The following is a 15,853-nucleotide window of genomic DNA, read 5'->3' on the forward strand; positions in this document are numbered from 1 at the left end:
ATTTGTTAGATTTATATACTGTATTAGCTGTGCCCGCGACTTCATCCGCGTGGAATTTAACAAAATAGCTATTGTTCAGTTTGCAGTTACAAAATAAATGAATTTCTAAAATAAAAGTAGTCTAAGTTACTCCTTAATACATCAGCTATCTGCCAGTGAAAGTCCCGTCAAAATCGGTCCAGAAGTTTCAGAGATTAGCCGGAACAAACAGAGAGACAGACAAAATCATATAAAATGTTATGTTGGTCTATTGGGTTGACCTTGTAAACATACATATGAATTTAGTAAAAAGCGATTATTTTAATATTACAAACAGACACCCCAATTTTATTTATTTGTATAGATTATCATTCAACCCTATATACTTCAAAAAATATAAAAGTTTTCTATATAATTTAGTGACTTCATACAACTAAAGCCGCAAAGAGCTCATGTCGGGGAAGGTAAAAGGTTTATTACAAAATATAGTATCAAATCCATTGTTGTGGTTAAGTTACTTTGTTGATATAGAGTAAAAGACTTAAGAGATAAGTACTTTGATACCCCTTTTTAAAAATTTCTTTTCTTCTATAGTACCTCGTCTATAGTACAGTCTTGAGTACCATTATCTTATTTTGATATTGTGAGCGAACGATGTCGAAAGTCGGTCTGCGGATAAGTCAACTATGATTTTCGTCACACTGTTAAATGTTAATATTTTTAGGATCTTTTACATTTTTAATAAATAAATAGTTATAATATGTTCCTCTATTATTTGCATACTCGGATAACTTCGTAAAACAACTGGCGTTATTGTATTTTCATGATCAAGCAAATAAGGAATTTAATGAAACGTAATCCTCATCATTGTTTACATTTACGGCTGATCATAAACTGACAGTAAAGAGGAATAGAAAAGCAAATGCACTTTATGACACGTGTGTAAGATCGTAACTAGCAATTACAATATTATATAATACATTATCGTGAAGGACATCATTACAGTAGGTACGTAAAAATTGTTTCTGTAAGGACTTGGTAACAAAAAACATTTATTTTTAAAATGTAAACTAGCATTGTTAATTTTTTACTGTATTTTAAGTATGTTTAATACATTAATCAATTGCTTTTAACATGTAAAATCGCTTCAGTCTGTAACATCCCACTGCTGGGCATAAGCCTCTCTCCCCGTGTAGGAGAAGAATCAGAGCTTAATCCACCACGCTATTCCAATGCAGTTGGACATGTAAAATAGTCACCTATAATTTTTGGAGTTTTGGAGTAAATAAAAAATAAGTGATAAGATGAGCGTTGTGAAATACCTGAAAAGAAGAAAGACATAACAACTTCTAGTGCTATTATATAGTTTAGAGTGTACCACCTTGATATGACAGATATTACTTCCAATTATGTGAGTCGCTCTTAAAGCCTTGAAAAGGCAGCCCATGACTATCCACAGGCCATACATATCAAATTTAAAGATCTGTGTGTTAGAAATTGAATATGGTTAGCTAAATTTAAACTGTAGCTATTGACCGTCTTAACCAGGAACTTGCAGTTATATGTTCTTTTTTATGATAGCGATATTTTTTCCTTATTTTATGTGTATTTCTCTGTACAATTACCCTCCAGTTTTTCGACTGTATGAAAAATGTAATTTAGGGCCAAAATTCATCTCATTATTGAGCAAAATTCGACATTTACTTTCAAAGTGGCAACATTTTGTTAAATTTCAATTATTTTTCACAATCGCGGGTCTTTGTATAGGCAATACCTTACAAATTAATAATCTTTTTTATTTCTTTGTTTACAGCCATGGTGAAGGTCGCAATCACCTCAACAGTAGAGGACTTTTTTTGTAACTTCGGCGTTAGCGAATAACTCGCTAAAAATAAAAATAAATTACATACATACATACATATAATCACGCCTCTTTCCCGTAGGGGTAGGCAGAGACCACTTCTTAATAAATTGATTGGGAAATTTCAGGGTATTTTCATTAATTATAGATAACTATATCCACGACATTATAAAACAATTCATGCAGTAATGCAGTGAATGCCCTTTTACGAGATATACGTCAAGCGCAGTCGATTAAAATTTTTAAGTAATTATTTATGTTATAATTATGACTGTATTAGTTTTTATAATTATAATTATTTATTTTTGTATATCTTTTTATATGTATGGTGAGCTTTATGAATTTAATTTACTTTATTTACAAGTACTGTATATAATATGTAGTTTAAATAATTAATTTTTTAAATTTTGTTTTGTTTATTTTATCAGCATTCTCTCTCTTTTTGGAGGTTGTTTGTATGAGATCATTATTATAATCGTGATAAGACCGCCTTTCCACTTTTATTAAGTTATAATATTGTTATTAAGCCCCTTAACTTATAACTTAGGGGTATGAAAAATAGATGTTTGCCGATTTCCAGACCTACCCGATATGTACACAAAATTTTATAAAAAGCGGTCCAGTCGCTTCGGAGGAGTATTTTAACTAACATTGTGACACGAAAATTTTATATTCTTTGATTTAAAAGATATATTGTTTTAATTAATAACCATTTGATTCCTTTAACAGGACATTTCAATTTTTAAATATTAACTCCAGTCGAATTTTGAAACTGACACCCTTTTTTACCCACTTAGAGGAATTGATGTTGATGGATTGACACTACGATTTTAGGTGACGTAAAATGGTCTATTGATTTATTTTATATCGCATCACCTGTAATATCCCACTGCTGGGCATAGACCTCTTTCCGCATGTGAGAGAAGGATCAGAGCTTAATCCACCGAGCTGCAGGTTGGCGGATATATTGTCTACCATGAGTAACAATCGCTATCAGGTGTACATGATAACAACCGGGAACGGCTACGTACGGCTGAACGTGCTCTATATAATATTTAATATAATATTTAAAAACTTTATTAACAAAGGGTCGAAAGATACGACTAAATAGGTCATTTATGCCTGATTGATTTTTAAATTTTCTCAAGGTATGGCCTTGAATTAACAACTACGCCAATGATATCATCGAGGAATTTTATAATAATATCAAACTCGAGTTCGTTTGTAATCATATTCTAAATTCATTTACATCAAACAATTTTAAACGTGCAACTTCTCGCAAATTTTTTCTTTTAACAAGAATTCAAGTGTAAGATAATACTCGTTTGATACATTTCTTGTTAAAAAATAAGTCCCTAAGACTCTTTGGACTTATTCTTCATTCGTTATTCCCTTTTGTTATTCGTTATTATCTTTTTTTATTAGTTTCTGCCAGGTTTTATAGATTCTCGAAGTCGCCCAATCGTTGAATAACTTACGATACTTAGAAGAGATTTTTTTTTGTAGGTACAAATAAGGACTTAAAGACGCTGTTTATCTGACCGCATGAAACTTCTCAATTGTCATCAATGCTACCGACTGATGGTATATCTTTTTGGTTTTTGTATCTAAATCTCTCAATATCTTTAACGTTTACTGGAACGACCACTTTACTCTTACCAATCTGCTTTTCCATATCATAATTCAAAATTGGCCACAGTGATTATAGTGTAATTTATTTATTACTAGCTGTGCCTGCGACTCCGTCCGCGTGGATTTCAACAAAAAAGTATTTGTTCAGTTCGCAGAGTTATAAAATAAATAAATTTCTAAAATAAAAATAGCCTAAGTTACTCCTTATTAAACCAGTCGGCCAGTGAAAGTTCCATCAAAATCGGTCCAGCCGCTTAATAGATTAGCCGGAACAAACAGGCAGACAGACTATTACTATTATTAAAGCAATTTAAACTGGTTATTGACCCTGGATAACGATACCAGTTATACCTACTCAGTGTAGACAAAACTATTTATCTAATAATAAGCTAATGCGCTTTTTCAAATATGAACGTAAATATTATAGGAAGACGTACCACATTGATAGTTGTTCGCAATAGAAATTTTGTATGAATAAAGTTATGATCTCTAACAAAATCTTAAAGACTAAAATATTACATTTTCTGATATGCAGGGATGGAGGTACAGAGGGACCCCTAATGGGAGCCGTAATGCGCTTTTGATAGTCTTGATTTTGGTTGCGCGTAACTGCTTATCATCTGGTGGGCTGTAGGCATATTTGCCGCCCTTGTAGTTAAAAAAATATTTGTTCATCCTCATATATTAAATCCTTAATCTATGCTTCATACAGATTACAGAACTAAAGAAACATCGTAGCTCAAACATTTACAGTCGCAACTAAAAAGCATTAGCGATAAGAATAAATATATTTATTATTTTCATGGTAGCATACACAAGGCCAAATTGTAAGACTCGTGATATCTTGTCGAAAACACAAACAAATTCCATATAATCCATTTGAAATTTACTTAAGATGGAATTTAATTAAGTATAAACCGTATACCCTGAGGCTTAAGTGTATTACAAAGAATCACATTTTAGTTAGCGAACGACGAACAAATTTGATTAACGTGTGAACACAGTGCGGCAATGTATGTGCGTGAATGTGGTCTATTGTAATTAAAATGTTACGGAGTTTCAGAACACTTTCCGACGCTCGTTATTGGCTAAGTTTGCCTTTCCGACAAATTGATATATATATATATATATATATATATATATATATATATATATATATCGCTCGCATTATCAAGACTCAACTGGACGAAAGGCACAATGAGAAATCAGTTCAAGAGATCAAACAATTTGTATCGCGTTTACCGCAAATGTTGGCGAACAAACACTCGCTGGCCGTACATACAGCAATCGCGGAATATATCAAAGAAGTAGGTAGTTACCATATTTTTTATTACCATTGTTTTTAAACGGGTCGTAAACAAAACGAATCGTTTTTTAATAATAAACTCTCTTTGATATATCATCACATCATCATCACTTCAGCCAATCGCATTCCACTGCTGGACATAGGCCTCCAATAGATCGCGCCAAAATGGCGTGAACTCATGTGTGTTGCCCATAGTCACCACGCTGGGCAGGCGGGTTGGTGCTTACGACACCCACGAGAGGGGGTGGCTATTTTCTTACTGCCGTAACCACGCAACAAATTAATACATATATATATATATATATATATATATATATATATATATATATAATTTTTTTCATATCAATTTGGATAATTACTTTCAATTCGATAAAAAGTAAATGTCAGGTGTGGGTGGTAAACTCGATTACATTCGATTGAAAGAAAGATTTTTATTTTTGAATTTTGTCTGTAATGGATAAGCTCTAAAACTACGTTAATGAGTGGAATGAATGCTACGTCATCACTGAATGATATAGGCTATATATTAACGGCAGAAAATGGAACAACCAAAATCGTATAATGCACGCGTGAGTAGCCGCAATCTGAAATTCAGTTTTTCACATAAATTCAATGTCCGTAATTTTTATTTTGTAACAAATCCGCAATACAAAAATAATAAATAGAATACATTAAATTACATTCCAATTCTGTTTCCTGTAGCAAATAAATAAAAATAAAAATTCATTACATAATAAATATATTAGGTATATCAAAGAGAAGAGAAGTCGATCGATAAGTATAATTTAACTACAGAAAATATTTGGCAATATATCTATATAGAATTGTTTCGTATTGGTAGGTAACCCGGGGGGCCCCCCCCCCATACCTAAGATCTACGTGAGTATTCAGATTACCGGAGTTAAATATATTACCGCAATGCCGACTGCTGATCTGATGCTACTGTGTCAATTGATGTATCAACAAATAATCACCTTTATTAAATTAAACTTTCCCAACTTCAAAAATTTGTAATCAAACTTAAAAGCGAGATGTTTCAGCCATAAAACTACTCTTTCAATATGGTCTAATTCAAATCTGATGACACTTGAAACAAAGACGTTTAAAGTCAACAGCCTTTATTTTTAAATCTAATTCGTATCATTTTTTTAATTAATTTGATAATAAATAAAAAATAATGTTATTGCTTTTTTAAACTACTTAGGTAAGTTAATTGGTGGATTAAGCTATGATTCTTCTCCTACACAGGGAAAGAGGCCTATGCCCAGTAGTGGGATATTACACTAAAAGATTTAGGATCCTCACCTTACTTTACGTTTTTACACTTAAATAATTTAAACGATGGTTAAATCCAGATGTGTCACAAACATATTTTTCGTATTTTCTTAAAACAAATATTATATTTATATCCCCAAACCACTGAACCGTGCTCAAAAATCAAACAAACAGAATAAATAGCCATATTTTTACTATGTTAAATTTGTTTTATATTTTATATTTGATTTTATATTTTATATTTATACTTGATACTTGAAAATTAAATGTTGTCTACTTTAACAAGTTAAGTAGTAGCTGTTTCAATTTTAGATTTATTGTTTTATTTCTCTTCTGAGCTTACAATTGAAAAGTTGTAATCTTTTAATATTTTAATCATTAGATTTATTGGTACTTTTGTTTCCAACTTTAGATGAGAATATAAAGTTTGTATACCTAAGGCTTAAAGTTTTAAGGTTTTTTAAAAAGTATTATGTAATATTTATATATATGATGATCTTAATGTAGATGAAAGATTTTTATTCTTATACGGATATATATTAATACGTGAAGCAAAAAATTTGTACCACTTTTTACGAATATTGTGCGGACGGAGGAGTATGGAATTTCGCACACTTATAGTTTATATAGAGAAGGAGCGCAGAATGCTAATATATTTTTTTAATTATGCATAAAACATTAAATCAATAAAAAAACATACACACTATCATGTATTTGACACACACATGCATAATTATATACTTTTTGATAATTGTTAAAGTCTGTGTTTAAATTATGGTCGAATTTCAAGCACTGGGCGACCACTAGTACGATTAAAGTATGAATCGTCGTCAAGAACTGCGGAGTTTTTGCCGATGCTTCTCAGCAGAATCTACAATCCAAATCGGTGATAGATTCATTTTTAAAAATAATAATTACTTTCAAAATTTTAATCTTAAATGACGATTTAAAAAGTGCTCTGAAGCCTATTTTAATATTAACCCTTGAACCAGAATACTTGCTGAAGTGAAATTCTTTAGAATCGTTTGATTTGAAAGTCAATAAAAGGAAAAGTAAATCACGACAAATACACAAATACATAAATATATAAGAGAGAATGAAACAGAATACATTACTGATCAAAACGCGTAAGCGTAGCGTTTTGCATGGCTGCACACCTTCTTCACGACACCGTGATCATCGTTGATAGAAAAAATGGCAGATGTTTGCGACCTTCCTACGACTTTTCAGAAGTTTCAATTCTGCTGTGTGTGAATTGTACATACACAATTTTTTTTAAGTTTCAATTATATTACACCTTAACTATTGGATAAGATTTAAATCTCAATACTTCGTAACACTGTTAACGTCTCACTACTTAGCAAAGGGCGCAGTCTTATTCATAAGGAGATGGAACTGAAACCCTTTTATGATAACTACAACATTAATTTAAAAACTTTAAACTTTGCTTTTTGTCAATTAAAAAGAAGATTCTTCTCAAATTTGACAGATAGATTCTTAAAAGTTATCCTTATTATAATTCCTAAAATTTTATAACGACTAACATATGATGTAATAGCGTCTGTTATATCACAGTTACACTTTTAATTAATACCGAGCAGCGCGGCCAAAGTTTTTAAACTGCGAAGCTTGTATTTTGTGCTTTACGGTAAAACTATGTTTGAATTGCCATTAAAAGTTTTTGTATTGAGATTGACGGTTGACGAAAACAAATAAAGGCAGCAATTAATAATTACTCAAGTAATTGTTACCTATAACTATCTAATGTAAGTACTTTTAAATCATAATTTAAAAAAGTATTAGTACTTACGTAATGGAATAACGTCATAAAAATTGGAAAAAAAATATGATGAGATTTAAAAGAAGCTCATACTAGCATATTGAATATTTTGCAGGTGTTTCTACTGAGGATTGATACCAGTTTTATCTATATAAATTTGTTGAATTGTGGATAAATGGAAATAACTAATTTTGAAATTATCACATTTCGTATCTCAAACGGTAAAGCGAAAAAGATACATGTAACATTGTAGAGTGTGAGGTGTTTTTAAAAATATACATAAAATCGATAAGCAAAATGATGCAAGGCAATTGTAATCGATTCGCGATAATTCGCTCAATTCAAATCTCAGTAAAATTCTATATCTTAGATCGTTAGATTTTGTACTTTATAGAATTACAATTATGTAATTACTCATAGTTAGAACTCAGTGCTGCTGGCGAGATGGAGGTATTCATTTAATCGCCGTAGCGTTCGCAGACTATTCAATTTCCCTAATAAATTTTCCCGAGAAAATTATTTTCCGTCCGTTTCAATTACTACGACAATTTTTTTTAATGAAACGTGATCTATTGTAAATTGCCATTTATTATTTTGAGGTTTTCTGAAGAAGAAATTTCTTCGTTGTAAATAAAACTGAGTGATGGCGGATAGAATTTATAACTCTTTTACATAATTGCTTTTTATCTTCTTGGTTTTTCCCAAGTTTTTATATGTAAATACCTGTGTAAATATTCATTAACTTTTTTCGACCCTATCGACTCGACAATAGTATATGCAAATAAAATGAACATTAAAAAAATCGGCTTAAAAAATTATTTTGGCGCATTAGGGAAAAATTATGAGAGTAAATTTTTACGATGCGCGCGCACACCGTCACAAAAAACCGACACCCTGAAGTTAGCTGGTCATCGAAGAAGAAGTTTGCTAACAGCTTTCTTTCTTAACGCCAAGTTAGCCAGCCAATGAAGTGTAACTTCTTACGTGCGTACATAAGTAGGTACACACACACTTTTTTATATCATTAGGGTTGGAAATAATCATACAGTTCACCTGTTGGTGAGCGGTAACATCAGGAGCATTACAAGCGCGTCAACCTTACCCTACCTAATATTATATTACAGGGTACAGAAACAAAACACTTCTTAAGAGAATTATTAGACATTTGGCTGTGATCTTCCGTTATGGTGAGGTACTTACCCAATCGAGCTGCTCCAGATCATATGTCAAATATTTCGTGCTTCCTTTTACAATACCTATTCAAATGCCTAACTAAATAAATATATCCGCAGTTCACCATCAAGTCAACATTTCGTATTGGATTATCCACGTATTTTTTCACCTAAATCTACGAAAACCTAAAAACGAAAACTAGCATCCACTTACTTAGACTGCGGCGGTGACTGTGACAACAGGGAACCGGAGCCCCGCTTGTTAAGTGGTGGTCGAGGAGCTGACGGTCGCCTCTCGACACCAGAAGCAGACCGCGTGGCTGGTGCACCCTCGGCGCTCAGAACTCGAGCGGATATTAGAGCTGCTTCTGGACAGTTCTAGAAAAAAATAATTAAATTAATACTACGGACAAGAATTTTTGTTGTGCTGATGATGATGAATATTTGCTAATGCTCTGAAGGTCATGGTTTTAATCGCTGATAATGACAAACAGTTTTACAATAGGTTTTAATCTGACCTTTGTAATTGTTTTAGTTTTAATTTAAGATTCTTAACTTCGACACGTGGAATAATATGATGGTAGGATGAACTGCTACAAAAATATAAGAGAATATGAATTCTTCATATCATTGTGCCGGTTATTTACCAATTTCACTTTTTCTGCTTCCTAACTTATGGATGTTAATGTTTATATACTATATAACAATAACAAAAAAAGCTTTTAATTCTACGGTTGTGGAATCAACTTCCACGTCTGGTTATATGGTATATGGCGATACATATATTACAATATACCAATTAATATTATATACGTAAATTAACGTACGTGCTTTATTAAACGTTATTATATATAACTATGTACCTATATAAATCTTTTGATACCTAAAACAAAAGCATGAACCATGTATAGGAAACGTATACACACAAGCGGGTGTATATACGTTGAACGTATTTATTAATAAAGATTACAAATTAATTTCAATGTAATTAAATGTAACAGCTGTTGTGTTCTTGATTAAATCAAAAACGCCCTCGGTCCCCGTCGTGTTATTAAATTATTTACAAGTTTCACAAGACTCATACATCAACACGATCAAGGTCAATAAACTAAGTTGATATCGCTCGCTTATATATTATCGCAAAGCGACGCGTTAATATTTGAGTGAAATTTTAAGTAGAAAATAAAAACCAAATACATAAGACACTAAACCAAATACACATTGAGACACTACAGAAAAAATGTCGCTCTAAATTTTCTGATTTGCGACCCGAAGCATTATTATACCACTAAGGTGACAACCAAGCACACGGTCTGCCTAATAGTAAGTTGTCATCTTAAGCTTATGAAAGTTTGCAACACTAGGATCTTATTTCCGGTATTACACATCCTATTACCTATATTAATTTGAAGAAAGATTTTATAAAACGCTGGCATTCGTTTCCCAGGGAAGCCCGAAACATGGAATTAAAACTTCGAACCTGATAAATGTTGGGTTCGCCGTACAAAGTTTATTTCACTTGAATAAAGTAGGTATTTACTTACAAAAACTTGTATCCTTTACCATGGCCAATATAAACTTCTACACTGAAATTCATCGAATAAGTGTAACGACCACACAGACAAGTAAGCCAGATTTTATACAAATAAATAAATATTGAATAATAGGTCCAATTCCGCAGTAGAGCAGCGTGGTGAATTTAGCTTCAATAATTCTCCTACACGAACAGAAAGAGGCATATGCCCAATAGTGGGAAGTTACAGGCTGAATGATGATCGTAAGGACGTATCTATAGCGATGATAATGACACATAATGTTGATACTGGCATCTGGCATCCGCCCCATATATGAGAACAGTTAAAACATAATTAAGCCTACCATGAGCAATGGGTGCAATCTGGTGTCTCTGATAACATCCAGTACTAACGGATTCAGATACTTCCCGGAGTACTGGGAGAAAACTCGTAGGAGAACTGGGGTAGGGCATATCTCCTACGACTTTTTTTTATGTGGGGAAAATCCATCGTGGATACCCTCCAGCGCGGGGGCGCCAGAGGGTTATGTCAGACTCCTACTGACTAAAAAACCACCACGTGTGAGCAGTCGTCCGCCTGGGTGGGGCGAGATGGTGTCGCGCTAGCATTCGCCACCTATATTTCCTACGACTGGGGTAGGGGCATAGAAGGACATATCCTGCTCAAAATCTAGAGCAGCTAGATTGGGGAAGTGCCTCGACTTAACAGAAGATCATAGCTATATAATACTGCTTTCAAGCAGTGTTGTGTTTCTGTGATAAGAAAAGGGACCGGAGCTCCTAGGGTGATTTAGTGGTAGGGTCGGCAACGCACTTGCGATACTTCTTGTGTTGCAGGAGTTTATAGGCTACGGTAATCGTTTACCATCAGGCCGTACGCTTGTTTGCCGAACTAGCTGTATAAAAAAAGGAACATATTTCGACCAGCAATAAATATCTGTGCAATTAGAAATATCTCTACCAAGCTGAAATCTGCCCCAACTGCAACTTTTCCTATCTAAACAAATATTTTAAATACTATTATAATGGAACCAAATATTATTATATGATTTTCTTGTCATTTTCATAATCTCGTTTTCACGAGCATCTTAATACACATCAAGGAAAATTGATGAGAAAATTTTCCATATACGAATACATAATGTAAATCGTCTTTGTTGTTGTCTGCATGGAAATAATGATATTTGAAATTGTTTGCTTAACTTAGTTAATTGTTCGTGTATTCCCAGAACATATTAAAAGAGTGTAATACTAAATTTTAATATATTAAAACTCTTCCACTTATATCATAAACCAATATAACGTAGTTTAACGTAGAATACTAAAACATTTAACTGGATCCATGCACATAGTTAATATTTACATAGATGTATATTGCTCAATATTTGACCCCCGTAGGGTATATTCTAAGTATCAAAGGTACGGAAACACAAGAGCACAAACACTCAGTTCACAAGCGCAAAAACTCAGACAATGACAAACATATGTCTTGAACCAGTTTCGGGCCAACTTCTCCAAGACGTCGATAATTATAAAACCATGAAAACTTTTTTTTGTCGCTGTTTAGCAAATGTATATAATACTACACTTTTTCTTATGCTTTTATTAGGGTAGGGAACAGCATCATAACCAAATTCTTGAGCGTCCCGACTGGGGAAGTACTTTTCAACCTTACATTAGACCACAACCAAATAACACTCCTCCCAAATAGTGTTTTGTTCCTCTGGCAAATAAGGTAGCCAGAGCTCCTGGGGAGGATCGAGAATAGGGTCGGCAACGTAGTGTTAATATTTCTAGTGTTGCTTGCGGACAGGTGGCATAACTGTTTGCCAACTTTGTAATAAAAAAAAAACAATAATTTCATTATATATGGACCTTTGTATATGTGCCGTTATTATCTCTATTACATTCAGGTTTTCTAATAAGAGGAACCTTGATTATTATTTTCTACCTATAAATTCAAATATGCTTACAAAATGTTTTGATTATATATTGTCATCGTTATTATAATTCTAACGAACTCTCGACCTCGAAATAGGGAACGATATTTTCTCAATAAATTACACGGACCGTAAACTATGTATTTACACGACTCCTCTACATATCTATGACTCTTGATTCAAATTTTGTTAACAAACTACTTATATTAGATTCACTGATAGTGAATAGTAACATCTGGAAAGATGAAATGGAGTTTGATGATAAAAAATAAAAATAATATGTCATAAGCTATTTTATCTACTAGACACCGTTATACATCAGATAGATTTATCAGACAGTCATTAAGCGGGCTGTTAATGAATTGTCAATCGTCTATTTGATTGCGTCGAATCCAGCTGAACGCCCGCATACGACCCATTACAATATTAAAACAGCTGACAAAGTTAACGGAAATTGATTAACGATAAATTGCGAGCTTGCTTTGTAGGTACAATAAATATTTCAATCGCTCGTTGCTTATAAAATGAAAATCAATATCGTATAAAACTTGAGCTTTAGATAGAAGGGTGACGCTTTTCGATATAAAATTTTCTTACGGCCGATCCCAATAACCTATCTATCCCTTACTAAAAGTTAAAATACATACCACCGATATGTGTCAGCGCATTTTTGCGTTTCAATAAACAAAGATAGTTAGAAATGTCAACCCAGAAATTTGATCTATCTTTCGGAGGGCTCACTGCTTACCGTAGATAAGTAGTTTCATACAAAAAAAAGATACCATTGTTTCAATATCGCTTTGGCAGTTATCTGTTATTCGTTGACATTACTAGCTGTTAGAGTTTTACATATCGCTCGATTTTGGAGGATAATCAAAGGAATCATTGTCTATTTATAATATCTAATCAATTAATAATGGATCTGTTCAGTGATGAAAGTGATAATGAAATGTTTGAAGCTGGAGTATTTGATTCAGACAGTATTGTTGGTTCAAAAGACCACCAAAATTATGCGCGCATTAATCATATGAGTCTCCTTTCTGAAAAAGAATTTATATTCAGATTCAGATTAAATAAAACGTTGGTAAACGAGTTATTAATAAAAATAATGCCAGATTTGAGAGTACATTCTTCCCGGTAAGTACATACGAAAGCCGTGGAGTCACGTGTTATTTTATTATTATTTATAACTCGAATACCTTGCGTTTATATTACATTTTAGGAATAATGGCGTATCGCCATTACACCAATTATTGCTGACACTGAGGTTCTATGCATTGGGAACAATGCTGGTATCGGTAGCCGACTTCATTGGGGTATCAAAAACATCAGCTAGCAGGATTGTGTCAGATGTCTCTCGAGCCATAGCTGGTTTATATCCTCAATATGTAAGGATCTTAGAAAACACACAAAATGGTTTCTATGAAATAGCAGGATTCCCAAGGATACTGGGTGCAATTGACTGCACACATGTCCCTATACAGTCACCTGGTTAGTATTATATAGGTATATTTATATAAAAAAATTAATAGTTAATAATAAATGAAAATGTGCATGTTATATGCTTACATTCGTTCTAATATTATTGTGGATTATTTTATTATTAATTTCTTATGTTAATTTATTATTTTGAAAATGAAATTATTATTTTCCATTATAACTGTTTGAAACTGAACATGTAAAAAAGAATGTAATCTAAATAACTTATAACTAATAGATACTTTTAATTGTTTATACTAAACACACAATATTATTTGCACACTAACATTAGTAGAATTATTGAAACTGTTAAATATGAAAATCCATTGTACACCATATTCTTGCAAATAAAAATATTATTATATTCTATTGTTTTGTGCCAGGTTTATACATAAGTGTCTAATATGAAAATACTAAAAAATATATAGGTTCTGCAAATAACTGTAAAATACCTACTACTTACCTATATTTTCAGACTTAAATACAGGAGAAGAATATAGAAATAGGAAAGGGATATTTTCTATTAATGTTCAAGGAGTATGCAATGCAGACTTATTATTAATGAATGTTGTTGCTCGATGGCCCGGGTCTTCTCACGATGCTACTGTATTTAACAACTCGGTGTTAAAAAGTAAGTTTTTATTTAATTATTTAGTAAATATGTATATTTATGTATTTTTTTGATAGTGCTAATGATAATAATAAATTCTTTATTTTATTATAAGTATTTGAATGTAGACATTTGTATGTAAGTTTATTATACATCTACACCACCTACCCAATTTAGATAATAAGTTTCCTTTCTATGTATGGGTTGTCTGGAAGAAATGGCTAATTAGCCATAAGTCCGCCCATTGTACTTCACTGTCTGTAACTATCTTTATGCTTTGTTTGTAATATATTTGTGGTGTACAATAAAGTATAAAATAAATAATAATAAATAAATATGTAATATGGAATATAGCTTTATAATAGATTCCTATTTGCAGTGCAGTGTGAAGAAGGGTTGTTTGGCAATAGGTGGCTTATTGGGGACAGTGCATATCCTTGCACTTCATACCTTTTAACACCATTGCTCAATCCTACATCTCCTCCAGAGCATCGATATAATGAAGCACATATAAAGACTAGAAATACTATAGAGAGGTAATTTTTATCTTTATTGCTAACAGGTAACTCTTATATTATACTTGTATTATTAACTCCTATACATTTTTCAGATGTTTTGGAGTTTGGAAAAGACGGTTCCCAGTACTGTCTTTGAAAATCCGATTGTCTTTACACACCACCCAAGCTATCATTGTTGCTACTTCAGTTCTACACAACATTTGTAGAATACATAACATCAGTGATGTTGAACCTGAAGTTGAGGTGCCACCTGAATCGGTTTATGATGACGGTGCTGAAGGACCCAATGGTCAGCAGAATCATCTAGCACGACATGAACTAATTAATAATTATTTTACGGTTTAAATTTTTGAATAAAAAGTAGTTTATATCAGTTTATTTCATTTTTAAACATTCCAATGTTTTTGATTTAACATGAATACCAAAGTCAAAAAGAGTTCAATTCAAAGTTCATGGAATTTAGTGTTATGTTTTCCCTACAAATTAGTAGTTAGTAAAAAACCCCAGCGGACCGCTAATCTATACATATAATAAAATGGTAGGAAAGTCAAAACTGTACATTGAATATTTTTTTTAAAGAATACTTGGGACGTGATCTACAATCGATACCGAAGCCAAAAATATAGCATAATTTTTGTGTTTGTATGTCCGGGATAAACTCAAAAAGTACTGCATGGATTTACTTCAAATTTGGCAAGAATATTATTAAGAAATCGGGTCAACATTATAGGCTACATAATATCACGCTATCACCTATGAGGAACGAG

General features: G+C 32.4%; 2 protein-coding genes across 2 annotated transcripts in view; one reads left to right on the top strand and one right to left on the bottom strand.

Annotated features, from left to right (window-relative positions):
• LOC123663511 (small G protein signaling modulator 2-like) overlaps nt 1-15,853 on the bottom strand; it is a 77,166-nt gene that overhangs the window by 23,431 nt on the left and 37,882 nt on the right. Inside the window, exon 4 of the mRNA XM_045598184.1 lies at nt 9,220-9,383. Within this exon, the coding sequence (XP_045454140.1) occupies nt 9,220-9,383 (164 nt within the window). The remainder of the gene's footprint in view (nt 1-9,219; nt 9,384-15,853) is intronic.
• Nucleotides 13,337-15,456, top strand: LOC123663512 (putative nuclease HARBI1). Its single transcript, XM_045598185.1, has 5 exons — nt 13,337-13,616; nt 13,702-13,970; nt 14,434-14,589; nt 14,948-15,104; nt 15,179-15,456. The coding sequence occupies exons 1-5, from the start codon at nt 13,396-13,398 to the stop codon at nt 15,429-15,431; spliced, it is 1,056 nt and encodes a 351-aa protein (XP_045454141.1). The 5' UTR covers nt 13,337-13,395; the 3' UTR covers nt 15,432-15,456.

This window comes from Melitaea cinxia, chromosome 20 (assembly GCF_905220565.1).
Source record: "Melitaea cinxia chromosome 20, ilMelCinx1.1, whole genome shotgun sequence".
Taxonomy (NCBI): Eukaryota; Metazoa; Arthropoda; class Insecta; order Lepidoptera; family Nymphalidae; genus Melitaea; species Melitaea cinxia.